Here is a 16718-nt window from a genome sequence, read left to right as displayed (position 1 = left end):
TAAATTCCTTTTGCCTGCCCCTCTCCCAAACCACACTCTACTTATTCTTGTCCATCCTGCAAAGTCCCATCCAAAGATTCAGCGTCTAGGGGTCTTCCACACCCCTTCAGTCTCCAGTAGTTTTCTCTTTAAAACTGATTAGCATGCTTATTCATCCAGGTCCCCACCAAGCTGTTTGTAGGCTGGGCTCTCTAGTCCAGCCACAGCCCAGGGTACTTCTGAGGGAGAATCCAAGCAGCATCTCATATCCCATGCAAACAGCTATCAAGAGTCTTCTTACAGGGCCCAACCACACGTAGGACCTGCATTTCACTTGCTCTGAAAGGCCATCACAGGACTACAGAGAACATGGGTATAATATTATCTAGAGACCAAACAAGGAGGTGCCAAACTCTCAACACTTTCATTCTGACTAGGATGCAGCCTGAGCAGAAATTAAGTCAATCATTCAGCAAATAGTAGGCATCTGCTATAGCAACTTGCTCTGTGAGGTGAAGCTACAACAGGAAGTGAGGCAGACCTAATGCATGGTCCTTACTAAGATGAGGAGGGAAGTGAGTCACATGGGCAGTTCTAGTAAGTGCTGTATTGGGGTATGTGGGAGCTGTGGGAATATGTAATAGGGGCCACCGATCCATACTTCTGGGGAGGATGATGGGGAAGACTTCCTGGAGAAGGAAATGCTGAGACATGAACCAAGGCTAAGTGTTGGACAGGTAAGAGTGAACAGCACCTGCCAAAGGCCCCAAAGCAAGAGGGACTGCAGTGGGACAGGGGCTGACAGTTGAATAAGACTGACGTTTTCAGTGCTGGGGGAAGGTTGCATGAGATAAGGAAAGAGGGCTGAGCAGGATCTTGTAAACTTTGCTTAGATGTTTGGATGCTATCCTGATGGTTTTAATCAGGGAAGCGGCATGATCCCATGTACATTTACAGTTTTTGGCTGCAAGAAAGACAGCAATGGTGCGAGGTTGTGGGGTCGGGGAGCAAAAGGGGTGCTGGAATAGGTCAAGCAAGAGATAGCAAGGCCTGGAGTAGTGGCCAAGGAGACAGAGTGGGAAGCAGATGCCAGACAGCCAAATGCGGACTGGATGTGTCAGCAGAGAGAGAGAAAGGACATGTGTACTGGGCCACTCACAGGCCAGAAGACACAGCAAGACTGCAGGCGGGAGGAAGCTGAGAGCAGACCCAGGAGGCGAGTCTCTGTACATCCAAGAGAAGATGTCTAAAAGGCAAGTGGACACAAGGCCTAGGGCCCCGCAGAGTCCACAAAGTGGACCCAAACTTGGGAATCATCAACATGAGGATGGGATGGACTCCAGGGGAAAGGAATACACAAGTGCAAGGTCTGAGTGGGCACTTCTCCAGGGAACTGGATTTTTCCAGATATTTCAATTTCTCTGACTCTATGAGACCAAAGAAAGAGAAAGTGCACAGTGGCACTTGTGATGAAGGGGAGACTGATAAATTTTGGGCACATCCACGTCTACCAAAACACAACCCGAACAGGGACGGCAGGCCCCCTTTCCAGCCAGGGGTGGGGCAGAACGCACTGAGTGTTACCTCTTTCCTTCCTCCCTTCAGTTCATCAAATACTCACGGCGTGCTTACTGTTTTCTGACCAGAGTGGGGCCTGGATGCTGCAGGAGACATGATGACAGCTAAGACTGGAAAAACTAGATTTTAATAAAATTTGTAATTTAATGGAGGAAGAGGGTTAAGGACACTTGTGACTGGGGAAATAAACAGAATCACTAGGTACAAAAGAAATTGGCAACCAAGGGCCCTGGAGACTCAAAGGAGGGAGAAACAACACCAAGTGTCTTGCAGAGAATAGGCGTTTGATAAAGTGTGTGCTGAACACGAGACCTGCGGGGAATGAGGTAATGATGGGCCTGGCAGGATGGGCAGGGGAAGACGCAATCACAGACAGAGGGAAGATGAGGTCAGAGATGAGACGGCTGGTGTATACCGAGCAGGACTCATTTGCTTGGTGGGTGAGTGAGGGAGGGGTGGGTTGGTGAGCTGCAGGCAGTCAGACCCCCCTGTATTAGGGAACTACCAGGGAAGGCAAGTCAAAGCTCCTTGCTGGGCTGTGGGAAGAGGAGGGAAGGGGCTCTAGTAACCTCATTTCATACAAAGGCTCTGGAGAAATATGGACGTAGCCCCAGCACCTTGAGGGATTTAATCATTTCCCCAGTGGCTCATCCCCTTCATGGATTATAGCCTTGTCATGGCGAAGGGGCTTGTGTAACTCAATAAAGCTATGAGCCATTCCATGCATGGCCACCCAAGATAGACAAAGCTGGCTTAAAATTTGGCATTCAAAGAACTAAGATCATGGCACCCAGTTTTATCACTTAAGGCAAATAAAAGGAGAAAAACTGGAAGCAGTGACAGACTTTATTTTCTTGTGCTCCAAATCACTGCAGATGGTGACTGGAGCCATGAAACTAAAAGACGTTTGCTCCTTGGAAGGAAAGCTATGATAAACAGAGATATCACTTTTGTCTATATAGTCAAAGCTAGAGTTTTTCCAGGAGTCATGTATGGATGCAAGAGTTGGACCAAAAGAAAGCTGAGTACTAAAGAATTGATGCTTTCAAATTGTGGTGCTGGAGAACACTCTTTGAGAGGGAGAAAGACTTGCAAGGAGATCAAGCCAGTCAATCTTAAAGGAAATCAAGCCTGAATATTCATTAGAAGGACTAACACTGAGGCTCTAATACTCTGGCCACCTTATGCAAAGAGGTGACTCATTGGAAAAAACCCTGATGCTGGTAAAGATTGAAGGCAAAAGGAGAAGAGGGGGACAGAGGATGAGATGGTTAGATAGCATCAGTGATTCAATGGACGTGAATCTGAGCAAACTCCGGGAGACAGTGAAGGACAGTGAAGACTGGCGTGCTGCAGTCCATGGGGTTACAAAGACTTGGATATGACTTAGCGACTGAACAGCAGCAGCAAAAAACAACCAGTGGCTCACAGCTGTCAAGTACAGAGGTGACCTGAATCCCAGATTTCTAAGTCCAAAGATACACCCTGTCCAGGAGAGTACCAGGGAAATCAACCTGAAATTGGGCTGAGAGAGCCTTATATAACATGCCCTGGTCATCTCCTCTGCCTCTTAATGCTTTTTGGTCTTATTCTGTGTAATGGTCTCCAGACTCAGTGAAACCATTTCTTAATTAAAAGGTATTGCATATTCTTTTGGATATAGGCAGAGCATAAATAAATATGGTAATACTTCTTATTTAATATGGTCACTGGGCCTTCTCTAAAACCAACCTCACCCTGCTCTTTCACTGCACTCCACTTGATGAGTTTTACAGCCTTGGATGGAAAAAGTGGAAAAAGGTCTTTCCTGAGAGGCATCAAGGCATGAGGATTCCCATGTAACTATGGCACATCTCAAGTAGGAAATACTGATTTCAAAACTCTAAGTGACCAGTTAGAATCTGTTGGGTGGAAAGTGCCCTCACCTTCTGAGTTTTCCGAACTCATCATGAAGCCCAGTGGACTGTGCCACTTAGGACCCATCTTCAGAACTGCTGGATTGCACACCCAAACTGCTAGGTGTTGGGAGGGAGAGGCTTGGGCTGCAATACAGTCTGCAACGCAACAGCAGAGGCCCCAGGGAACTGTGTTCATTGCAAGTCACTGAAGTGTGAAATTAGCAAATTCAGGGACTGGGAAAAAATGGAATGAAGTCCGAGTTTTAATTGGAACAAAGACCCATAGTTTGCCTTCCATCGTGTTGCCTGGAAATGGAAATAGCTGACTGGCTAATAACACCTAGTTAGCATCCTATGTCTTGCCATATTGCCTTCTTCTATGGACTGTACAACTGACCAAGAGGAGGGGGGGCAGTTCAGTTGCCTCATAGATACCAAAGCAGGACAAACTCCAGTGCTGGCATGTCAGGACAACTGGGCCATTTCCAGGGGGCTCAGACCACTCTTTCTGGGGGAGAGTGAGAAGGATTTATTTTAGGGGAGGGGGTGGATCTCCAGTAGAGATGACAAAAAAAGTATCACCCAGGGTTGCTGTGAATGGTTTATGAAGATAGTATACTATCCAAGGATATCCCATCCTGCTGCTGCTGCTACTAAGTTGCTTCAGTCGTGTCCGACTCTGTGTGACCCCATAGATGGCAGCCCACCAGGCTCCGCCATCCCTGGGATTCTCCAGGCAAGAACACTGGAGTGGGTTGCCATTTCCTTCTCCAATCCTAGGGGGTTTCAAATATATGGTAGACATCAGATATGGGCTGTTTATAATGATTTTCCAACAGATATATTTTGGTCTCCAAAAAAATCAATACATTAATATTGCAAAAGAAGAAGGCATAAGATCTCGAGAAAAGATATCTTTTCATGATTTGCCTGAAGGCAACATGTGTGCTAGTGATGGCCCCGGGGTCATCTCAAGTACTGACCATGGCTGAGAGGCAGTGGGTGTTCCTGGAGAGGATTCTGACACCAGACTCAGCAGGATGGCCCATGAATATCTGCCTTAGGTTAGAATAAGGGCACTGGCACTTAGGTTACAGATTTGTTATCCTTGATTTCCAAGAGCCATCAACAGCAATGACATTTTAACCACTTTCCATGTGCTATTTGATTGGACATTTGTCATTTTCTTCTGGAAATGCACCCAATATTTAATTCAGCCTCTAGGAAAAGGTTTTCCTTTGAAAAACTATTAATTTAGCATTCACAGCTTTTTTCCTCAGATACACAGAAATAATTGACATACTACATTGTGTAAGTTTAAGGTGTATGACACAATAATTGATATATATATATATTGCAAAATGATTACCACAATAAGCTTAGTTGACGCTTTCTTCACCTCACACAATTACCACTTTTGTTCTTACTGTTGTGAACATTTAAGATGTACTCTCTCAGCAGCTTTCAAGTATACAATACAGTACTGTTAGATACAGTCACTGTGCAGAACATGAGCTATGTTTTTAAAATGGTCACTCTACCCCTTTATCTTTGGCTATTTTTGAAAAAATAGAAATTGCAGATACACTTTTTTTTTTATAAAAGGAAAATTTATAACCTCATCATGCAGGGGGTCATCATTGATAACCTTCTGGGGTCTGTCCAGCTAGTTTTTACCGTGCATAAAACATTTAAGCGTAGATCTTAAAATAAGAATGGAATATAAAATAGCACTCTTCTGTAAACTCTTTTTATCACTTAGTGTATACTCTCAACATCTCACCAAGCACAGTACAGAGTTTCTATGAGTTTCTACTTCAGTGTTTTTCTTTGGCTTGTTTTTGTTTATGCCTGGAGGAGGTCTTTTTGTTCCGCTATACCCTTTCTTGAGTGATCTTCCTACTCCTCAGAATTACCTGGCAAGTGAATAACTGTCGAAGAACTGACTTTCACAGCATTATCTATCTCCCAAACAGTCTCAGTGGACTTGGTATTTTAGCCGGCTTCTAAAGATCAAAGAATATTTCAAATCAACAAAGTAAGCCCTTAATAGGAGAATTCCAAACACTGTGACAGAAAGTAGAAGAGATGCTTTGTTTTGGGGGTGCTCTAGCTGCCCTTGAATTATAAATGCCAAGGGGGTAAATGTCACCAAGCATTAGGGTAGAAGCCAAGGATAGTAAGAGTCAGCCTTGGTCCTGATGCAGGTCTTTGGGGAACCTCAGGCTTCTCATCTCTAGCCTGACCTTCTGGAGAAGGCAATGGCAACCCACTCCAGTACTCTTCCCTGGAAAATCCCATGGATGGAGGAGCCTGGTAGGCCACCATCCATGGGGTCGCGAAGAGTCGGACACGACTGAAGCGACTTAGCAGCAGCAGCAGCAGCAAGCTGACCTTCAAGGGTCAGGTTGGTAGCCAGGGAGAGTGGCAATGAAAGATGGGTTTGAAGGAAAAGGTACGGCTGAATAATCTGGGCCATTATTTGGACTTTGAAGGCCAAAGTCAGGACTTCGAATTTTTAGTACCAATGACAGCAGAGATCAACAAAACATTATAAATCAACTATACTTGATAAATTGAAAATAAAGATTTTTCAGTAATGAGAAGCTACCTGTCAGTTTGAAGCTGGAGAGTAGCATGATCTGGTTTACAATGGTATGAAAATCTTTCTGCTGCTACATGGGCAAATCAGCTCTGTCTTTTTTGTCTCCCTAATGCTTTACCTACTAGCACACTGCCCACAGAGCAAGAATGGAAAGGCAGAGAGGCCATCAAAGAAGCTGCATGGAAACATGTCTCTTAAGTTGAGCACAGGGAAAAGGCACTGCTGTTTTCTTTTCTCTCAAAGACCCAGAAGCAGAGGGAGGGTCTCACCCCCATGGATCCTGGGAGGAGGGCAGCTGATTGTTCTGGGTGTGCTCCCAGCGGCGCTCACAAGCCGAGTGGCCTCCTAATTCACACTGGCCAGCTTCCCCAGCTTTGGCTTTCTATGGTCCTGAACTGCTATTTCCTGCTCACAAATCAAACAGATGGGCAGCATGAGAGTCGTGGCTGAGTTTGGCACTAGCAGATGCCTCAATAAATTTAGGAAATGAGGTCAGAAGTAGCTCTGGGGCTTATGTTACCAAGAATAAATCTCACCAACTAGCAGAAGTAGCTAAAAAACAACAACAAAAAACCCCTTATAACTTTTCTTCCTTCTTATACCTCATGACCTTGTCTGCTCAATGACCCTTTTTCTTAGCTTTCCAGATTCTATGATGCAGTTTCCTTCACACAGTCCTCAAGTTTGTGCTATGAAAAACATCAGACATATTAAATACAAAACATTTGAAAGAACTACGAACATCCCTATACTCTTGATGTAGAGTTCTAGTGAACATTTTACTGTATCTGCTTTGACTCTCTGATTTACTGAATCATCTGAAAGTGAGCTGAAGCCACTGCATCAATTATTCTTAAATAGTTCAGCACGCAATTCCTAAAAAGGACATCCTCCCATGTAACCTCAGTATTGTGATCACCTACATCAAAAATTCTTGATATCATATAACATACTAACATTTCCTGACTGTTCTTAAGGAGTCTTTTTATAGCATTTTTTGGGGGATCCAGGATCCAATCATGATGAGTTTTCTAAAGTATAAAGATGAAGCAGTTGCTCTACCAAGTGAAAAGTGAAAGTCGCTCAGTTGTGTCTGTCTCTTTCTGACCTCATGGACTGTAGCCTGCCAGGCTCCTCCATCCATGGAATTCTCTAGGCAAGAATACTGGAGTGGGTATGCCCTTCTCCAAGGGATCTTCCCAACCCAGGGATTGAACTCGTCTCCTGCATTGCAGGCAGATTCTTTACCATCTGAGCCACCAGGGAAAGCCTTGCTTTATCAAAAAGTACCCTAATGAGTCTCTCGTTTGGGAACTGATGTGTGCTCCCGCTTCTGCACAGGGTCCTCCCTGGGAGGGGCTAATGAGTGGCAACTGCTACACTTACCAAGTGCCACACCAATGCTTATTATTCCTATTGCTTAGGACAGCCACTAACGTTATCACAGTTCTAGATTAGTAACAATCAAGAGCTACTGTAAAAGTGCTCTCTGTTAATAGAGAAAGTAAAAATTAAGAGGTTTCTGGAGTCAGGATGCAAAAATACTTTATTGAAAGAAACCCACATTAAAATTCAAGGGATAAGTATTTCATTTTGCTTTCAGTCTTAATATTTTCCTTTTCTATTTACTTAATTTAAAACTGATGAACTATGAAGGATTTCCATGAAATACCACAAAACTTTATGTTCCCAACTCACTCACTCTAGGAGGCTAACTGGGAACTTGTTATCTCTTGGTTAACGGACATCATAAAGATTCAGGATACATATTTTTTTTAAAAAGTGTGATCTTACATGTGTCAGATTCATGTAGAACAGCATTAGATTCTACCTTTAGGCTCTGCTTCTCGGTGAAAAACTATGTACCCATTTTAGCGGATTTCCTAAGGGGAAGCATCAAACCATTCTCAAAACAGTATTTTCTTAAATAACATTCTGAGTCTCGAGACAACACAGACAATAACACGGATACATTTTTTGTTTTGTCTTTGTCAAGTGAGTGTGGGGAAATGAACTGGAAAACTTGAGGTGGAGCACCCCACAGGAATCCCAGCTCTGGCTTTCCCGCGGGCTGTGGGTGGCAGGACAGGGCCTGACCGAGGGCCCAGCCGTCTAAACACTGCCTTATAAGGATGCATGTAGATGTCAGTGTCAGTACTTCCTGTGAACTGATGTTAAGCCCCAATGATACAGGGCCTGTAGAACAGTCGTGAAATGAGTCTTCCCACATCCACCACAGCCCTCCTTTGTACGCAAAGTATGAGCTGCAGCTTCCAGCCCCTCACTGGGGACTCCACGGGCAGTGGAGAGCTCACCTGAGGTTTGTTACATCTGCTCCCACTCCATCATTTCCAGGAGCTCTCTGTAGCCCTGGCTGAATAAACCAGCAACTTAGCTTTATCTGATTACGCGTGTGTGCGGGGGTGGTCTTTCCCTACCAGGCTATGCCTTACTTGAATAATAAAAATACTCTATATTACTATGTTTCACCCTCCACCTCTTCCCCTAGCCCATGAATCATCAAGGGGAAAATTAATTATTATTATTCTAGATTAGAATCATGTCTGGTCAACTAGGAAAGATCTATGGCCAAGAAACTGACCCAGAAAGCAGCTTTTCCTTTCCCACAAATGCATATCAGCGTCTCCCAAGGTTGGCATTTTCCAAAGGGTGGGAAACGACGGGGTCCAGGGCAGTGGAATTTCATAACAGAGAGTCACAGTGAGAATGTCTTTTTCCTTTTCAGTTTCCTGTTAATCTTTCTGACAATGTCAACGACGAGGTCTCCATCTGGAAGCAGTAGGTCTTCCCACTTCTGTAACATTTGCTAAAGTCTGTTTTTAACAGAGAAAATGTGCAGGCCTCACTCAGGGCCCAGGCAGGCAGCAACTGGAATTATGTCATCATCTTTTGTTTTCATTGGATTTATTATTTTGGTTGCTTTCTAATGACAGCGAGAGAGAATGGTTTTTTAAAATGGAAAATGATATGAAGTTTCCTTTTAAAAGAAGGTAAAAAGTTATTTTAGATACAATTATTACATAAATAACAGGAGCAGGGGTCTGCAGATACGGCAAGAATCGTGACAACATGTCAATGACTACTCTGTGGCAATGCTAGTTGAGAAGACAACCTCTAGAACAGGGCTCTCCTCCCTGGCTGCACATTACAGTCCCGTGTGGAGCTTTCAGCCAGGGGCCTACTTGCAAAGATTCTGCTTTTCTTCCCACAAATCCTAGCTCATTTCCAATCAAGAAAGCCACTGGGTTCAGGGTCTGGGCTGGAAGAAACTCTCATACGCTCAGGCCGAGGGGAGCCACTTGATGGTGCCTGGATGTAGGGACAGAATCCATGTCCTGTGTAGCTGGGGGTGTCTTTTTTCAGGGTGAGGGGCAAAATAAGTGGATCAAGTAGAGGTGGGAATATGGAGTGAGAGTCTGAGTTGGGTGGTGGTGGTGGGGGGTTGCTTCTGATTTCCCATGCATCGGGACCATGTATATTTTTTAAGCATGGGTGTATTTCCTTTAAAGCAAGAAAAACAATAAATCTTATTGCACTGAATTCAAACAATAAATGTACAGTATAGAGGACCCCTATCACCTGTTCCTGCCTGCATCACACCCCGCAGAGGTAACCTCTCTTTTCAGCTTGGTGACTATTACTTTTATAACTAAACAAAGTAAAAAAAAAAATATATATATATATGGAAAATTAATATGCTGGAACGTGAACACATTGAAATGTGAACAGTGGTTATCTTGGTGTGGCACTATGGTTTCCGTTTTATTCTTTCTGAACCTGTTGTCTAGCAATGCATTGATTTCAGTTATGCCATGAGAAAAGCAAAATTAAAGAAAACGGACTACATAGTGGAAGCAGGAAATAGAGGGGTCAGACATGGAGCTGGAACTAAAACGAAAATAAAAACAAAAGCCAACAGAGCAATTTGCAAAGCTCAGCAGAACAGCTCTCTGGCCTTGAGTACTTGAACTGTGAGGGTCTTGGGTTCTTGTCTTAACTTCTGCACTAGCTGAGTAGCTGCAGCTCTGAGAAGGTTATCTCCTTCTCAGGGCCTTAGTTTCCTATCTGCAAACTGTGGAACTAGGATTGCATCAGATCAGTAGTTCTCAGCAAGAGGGAGGGTTTGTCCTCCAAGGGAATACTAAGCAGTAGATGAAGACATTTTTGGTTGTCACAACTGGGGAAGTGCTCCTGTGTTCTAGCAGGCACAGCCCAGGGATGCGGCTCAGCAACTTGCCACACACAGGAGGTACCCCCAACTATGGACTATCTGGCCCCCGATGTCAGCGGTGCTGAGGTCAAGACACCTGCCCTGGATGGCCCCTGACGACTCTTGCACCTCTGAGCAGCCTTCAGATCTATGAGTTTGGGGCTGAACTGTCCTCAATTCCTATAAAGGTAAGAACCACTCTTGACTGACCAGTATGACTATGGCTCACTTAGTTATTAGGATGAGAAAATAAACAAACAACAGGGCCTAAGGCAGGGAACACTCTCAAGTGTTCAAGTGACTCTCAAGTCCTGGACGGGAGGTCTGGCCGCAAAAGGCAGACAGAAGGGCTGCCTCCTTTGCAGGGATGCCGGCCTCCCTTGCTCCCGTGAACGAATAGGGCCCTCTCCTGGTGTGCACTGGCATAGCAAACAATGGGCTGATGGCTTGAAAACCACACAACATTTGAACCAAAACTTTACGTTGTGGAATACTTCCTTATGATTTCTCAGAGTAAAAGATAGTAGAGGCGATACTAGTCACTAGTAATAGAATTTCCTTTAAAAACACAATAGGTTTATAAACAGATACCTAACACATATGGTTCATTTCAGATTTGATTCAAGTATTCATTAAAAGCCTCCCATGACCAGCCCTTTGTGGACACTTGATAAATGACAGACACAGAACTACGTCTGCAGACCAGGAAGAGGGCTTTTCAATTAGTGGTGCTGAGGCAACTTAGGAAAGAAATGAAGTTGGCTTTCTACTTCCCATTCAACACAAACATCCATTCCAGGTGAATAATAGACTTAAAGTTCTATCGAGCCTGGAGAGGCTAAACTCTAAAACTCTCAGAAGATAACTTATCTTCATGATTTAAGAATAGGGGACATCTCTTTAAACAAGTCACAAGAGCATCAACCACACAGGAAAATGTAGATGAGAAATACAATAAACCTTAAGAACTTTTGTTCATTGAAAGACATGCCACAGAAATATATTTGTAATACATGTATCTACGTATATTGGAGAAGGAAATGGCAATCCACTCCAGTATTCTTGCTTGGAGAATCCCATGGACAAAGGAGCCTGGCAGGCTACAGTCCATGGGGTTGCAAAGAGTTGGACACGGTTGAGTAATCGAACACACTCACAGACAGTATATAAATCATTGCTACAAATCAACAGGAAAAGATAACTCAGTAATAAAATAGGCAAAAATACTGAACAACATTTCACAAGAGTCTCTGTCCAAATGGGAATACCATATGGAAAGAGTTCAGCATCCTTAGTCATCAGGGAAATCAAAACCATAGTGAGATATCACAACACATCCACCAACGGCTGTAACTGAAAAGACAGACGATCCAACTGTTCATGAGGATGTGAAGAAATGAAAACTCCCACGCATTGCTGAACGGAGTATACACTGGTACAACCACCTTGTATAGCTTTTTGGCAGTATCCACTGAAGCTAAACATAATGTCTTCACATCAATCCAGCTATTCCGCTACTAGGTATCTACCCAATAAAAGAGAGACCACACAGGGGACTTCCCTGGCGGTCCAGTGGTCAAGACTCTGCACTTTCAATGCAGGGGGCACAGGTTTGATCCCTGGCTGGGTAACTGAGATCCGGCATACTGCGCTGCATGGTCAAAAAAATAGAAAACTAAATAAAATAAAAAATGGCCTTATAAAAAGAAAAAAAAGAGGTATATGCTAGAGTAGCAATTTAATAAAACTAATAATTATTGATTTAAAATTAATAATTAAAAAATGAGAGCATTTCTGCCAAAAGAAATATATAAGAACATTCATGGTTTCTTTATTCATGGCATTATCAAACAGTAAGCAATGAAAACATCCATCCACAGTAAAATGGGTGATCCAACTAGTCTATGCAGTGAGAATACTGCATACCCATACACAAATGGCCTTTGAACACATGGGTTTGAAGAGCATGGGTCCACTTATTCAGATACTTTTCAATTGTAAATACTACAGTATTATAACTCATGGTTGGTTGAATCTACAGATTGGAACCATGGATATGGAATGGCAGATACAAAGGGCTGACTGCAAAGTTACACATAACTTTTTGGCTGAAGAGAGGGTAGGCACCTCTAGCCCCAGTGCTGTTCTAGGGTCAACTGAATTACTCTATGCTTGTTGTGCCTTGTGAAGATCGCTCAGTCACGTCCGACTCTTTTCGATCCCATGGACTGTAGCCTGCCAGGCTCCTCTGTCCGTGGAATTCTCCAGGCAAGAATACTGGAGTGGGGTGCCATTCCCTCTTCCAGGGGATCTTCCTAACCCAGGGATCGAACTCAGGTCTCCTGCATTGCAGGCAGATTATTTACCGTTTGAGCTGGCATGCTTACTAGACCTTCATTAAAAACACCGAGCAAACAAGGACCCACCCCTTGGGTGTATGCATTTCTGTTCTGCTACTGCATCCTTACTTTTTTGTAAGCACCGAACTTACAGAATACATATCTTTGTCCAGGAGATCAATCTTTTCAATTTATATTCCATCCATTTACAAATTAATGATATATTAATAATCTGTTTTAAAAAGACAAGCCACAAAGCAAGAGAAGGTATTTGTACATATATACAGATATAGACCCCACAACAGGACAAAACTCTATAAAGCTATTAGAATACAAGAGACCAGTGGGCAAAAGGCTTCTCATCTTATACTTTTCTGTATCCTTCCAATTTTCCTGAAACTATGATATACTGCTGCTGCTGCTGCTGCTGCTAAGTCGCTTCAGTCGTGTCCGACTCTGTGCGACCCCATAGACGGCAGCTCACCAGGCTCTGCCATCCCTGGGATTCTCCAGGAAAGAACACTGGAGTGGGTTGCCATTTCCTTCTCCAATGATATACTACTTGTATCTTTTTAATTAACTTTTAGTCAATGATAATACATGAATATATATTCCTTATAAAAAATTCAACATTTCAGATACAGCAAACGTCTCTGTTGCCCTCTAATCCTAGCTCCCTCTGTAATACCTAGAGAAAAATGACTGAACTATAGGATGATTTTCCCATTTTTTCCCCCAACGCAGGGTTATTTTGTGGGCTTTGTTTGTTTATTTTGCTTGTATGGCATAATGTGTCTTATCATGGAACTCACTTTCTTTCTATTCATTGTTATGTCTTTCACCATTTTCTATGTTGTATGTGCAAAGACACCGTCATACTTTATTCTTTTTGACTGTTACACAGTCCTCCACTGGACGGACATTCCAGTTTAAATGCCTTTCCTCTACGGACATAATCTCCTTCTTCCCTTCCTCCTCCTTTCTTTCTTTTTTTTTCTGTTATTAGTCCTCCTACTTAATAAGAATAATCAATATGTCATTGAAATATTTATTCCGGCTTCATAAATTAAAAAGTTCCCAAAAGCTCCTGCCTCATTCTAATCTCAGAAAGCACTGTCTTATCTTGGGGATTTCTCCAGCTGTCTAAGTAGAAAGCAGAGCTCACAGCCTCCCATGTGGCTCATGGGATCTTAGCTCCCACTAGGAGTTGAATCTGTGTCCTCAAAGTGGAAGCGTGAAGGGTCCTAACCACTGGACCACCAGGGAAGTCCCGAGCCCTGACTGTTGCTATGTCTCCTCCCGCTCACATTCCCCTAAGGCCGACGATCAGTACTGGAAACCCATGCTTTTGTTCTTTCACCTCTGCTACTGATATGCTGTGTGACTTCAGGTGAGTTGCACCCTCTCTGACTCTCCTTTCCTAACTTATGCATAGAGGAGGTTGGGCCATACAAACTGTTGGGGTCTCTCTTAGCTCTGAAGGCCTTTGATGTGAGTGTTCTGTTGACCGCAGTGGTACCTGCAACCGACCATGCAGGCAGGGATGCCTAAGACAGGATTCCTTTCCTTGTAGCCCCGTCCACCGTCTGCCTCTTGGGGGTCTGTACGTGGGAAGTTAACTGATGTTCCTTGTGCAGAACAGTGCTCATGAGAGACACTGGGAACTAGGGCTTCAGGGACCTGCCCACCCCCCGCCCACCTGCACGTCTCCTCATCTTCCTGAGGCCTTGAGTGGTTTCTCCTGTGTGTCTTGTCCTTGTGACTTCTGATGGCTATGTTGCCATAGCAACCAGGCCCGCTGAACCATGTTTAAAAACCTGTTACCATGAAGAGGAACACTTAGTCCATTTTGAGGAGAACAGAGAGGCTATTACTCCCCACAAAATAGACTGTGTTTCAGGGACTGTCAGGGGGAAGGGTCCAAGAGAACAGCTGATCCAGATCCCTGGCTGCAGAGACGAGGCACCGATGTGGACCGGGCCGGCTCGCCGCAGCTCACAGGTCCAGAGGACGAACCCTCTCGGGCTCTCATTCTGAGTTTGTGCTCTCACTGCTTTCTTGCCACCTCTACCTTCACTTCACCTCCTTCCAAATTCCTCCTCCTCCTGCCCCTCTCTTTCTGTGCCTCTAAGATGACCCTGCCAAACTGGACAACTGCAAATAGCCTGGCCCTTCACTCACCTTCTGGCTGCTGCTTCTCCACACAGCGAAAGGGCCTTTAAAACAATAAATCAGAATCTGCCCCCCTCCAACCACTTACAGCATCCCAAGGCTTCCCGAGGCGCCCCCTTGGCCCAGGACTGAGGCCCTGGCCTCTCCCACCTCAGCCCCAGCTCACTCCAGGGTTCTCAGCATTTCTCAGAGACCTCATCCTCTCCAAAACCAGCACATGCTTCCCAGCACCTGCGACTCTTGAGCTATTCTGTTTCCCTGTTTATTCTTTCACAGCCCCTACCCTCTGCACTCACATCTCTGGTTGTTTACCGCTTCCATCGTCACCCTCTCTGGAATAAAAATGGTAATTATTTGTCTGTCCTATTCATGGCCACTGACCTGCCACTTAGGGATGCACCCGGCAGTGAGCAGGTTCTCAATACCCTTCTGCTGAATGTGTGTGTGGACAGAGGACGGCAGGAATGGATGCTGAAAGATGTTCCTGCTGCGTCCTGAAGACCATGCCTTTCCTTCCACAGTGCTGCCCATTACCCTGTGCCTAGACGGCCAGGCCCACCTGTGGACGCCTTACGGAACCAGAGCTGCGTGGAGAGCACTGGGAGGGTGTGGAGAATGCAGACTCCATGAGCAAGCCACAAACAAGTTCTGTGTGGTCCCAAGATGCAGAAGCACAGGGACTCATGTTTTTGCCCATTAGCATAATTCAAACCAATTATTTAGCTCTTACTTTACATGTCTTGGGGCTTCCCTTGTGGCTCAGCTGGTAAAGAATCCGCCTGCAATGCAGGAGACCTGGGTTTGATCCCTGGGTTGGGAAGATCCCCTGGAGAAGGGAAAGGCTACCCACTCCAGTGTTCTGGCCTGGAGAATTTCATGGACTGTATAGTCCATGGGGTCGCAAAGAGTCGGACACGACTGAGCAACTTTCACTTTCATGTCTTACCTCCTTTCAGCCTCTAAACTGCCTTGCAGGGTGAGAATCCCTGTCTTCCATGACAACAAATGAAGAAAGCACTATGTGCTCTCCCCTCAGCCCGGAACAGCTGTCCCTGATTCTCCATGAGGACAGTTCCTGATCAGTTTTCAGGCCCCCTTCTCAGGGAGGTCCTCCCCCACCCTCAAGACCACACCACAGGTGTTCCCTCCAGACCTGGCAATCGTCCCTCACAGCACTTGCTCTGACGGTAAACACATCGTTTCCGTGTAGACACTTTTCAGGACAGGTCTCCTCTCCACCACCCAGGACACTGCACTGCACCTCCCAGCGCAGCGCCTGGCCTGTGGTTGCCAGGAGTTATCTTGTGTCTGACGGGTGAATGGAAACCCGGACTCTGACAGACTGCCGGGGCCCTGCTGCTAGTGGAAGGTGGGCAGTTGGGGGGGAAGGCCAGGCCCCTCTGACTCCAGGACCTGCTTCTCCCAGTATCTGGGTGTCAGAGAGGTCTGAGTGGAATGGAGAGGAGCACGTGCCCGCCCTGGAAGAGCACACAGCTGAGCGGCAGGGCTCCCAGGTGGGATGCGCTCGAGGGGCCTTGGGCATCTGTTGGGGTGGGGTACCCTTCCAGCCTGGAGACACGCCAATTCCTTGGGGCTCAGAACTCACCAGAGCTTGCTCGATAAGCAAGCAGAACAGGATGGCATTGCCCACCTCCCTCAGGCTCTGGAACACGTCAGTCTTGAGCTCTGCGTATTCGATGATGTCCTTCAGCTGGTGGTGAAAGAACTCCAGGATCCCTGGGAGGTGCAGGGGGAGGGTTAGTGGGAGGGTCATGCTAAGCACTGTATCTGCAATAGCTCATGTAACACTCATAAAAACACCCTGGACCAGGCACTGTAACCCCTCTTTTCAGACGAGGCTCAGAGAAGGTAAGTGGCATCTCCACAGTCACACAGCCAGTAAGTGGGGCAGCCGG

The 16718-nt window shown here is 45.3% G+C and overlaps 1 protein-coding gene across 1 annotated transcript in view; it reads right to left on the bottom strand.

The window, feature by feature from the left end:
- Positions 1-16718, bottom strand: part of CYFIP2 (cytoplasmic FMR1 interacting protein 2) — a 134310-nt gene that overhangs the window by 21554 nt on the left and 96038 nt on the right. Inside the window, exon 26 of the mRNA XM_005908330.3 lies at positions 16409-16539. Within this exon, the coding sequence (XP_005908392.2) occupies positions 16409-16539 (131 nt within the window). The remainder of the gene's footprint in view (positions 1-16408; positions 16540-16718) is intronic.

This window comes from Bos mutus, chromosome 7 (genome assembly GCF_027580195.1).
Source record: "Bos mutus isolate GX-2022 chromosome 7, NWIPB_WYAK_1.1, whole genome shotgun sequence".
NCBI lineage: Eukaryota > Metazoa > Chordata > Mammalia > Artiodactyla > Bovidae > Bos > Bos mutus.
This window is presented reverse-complemented; position numbering and strand designations above follow the sequence as displayed.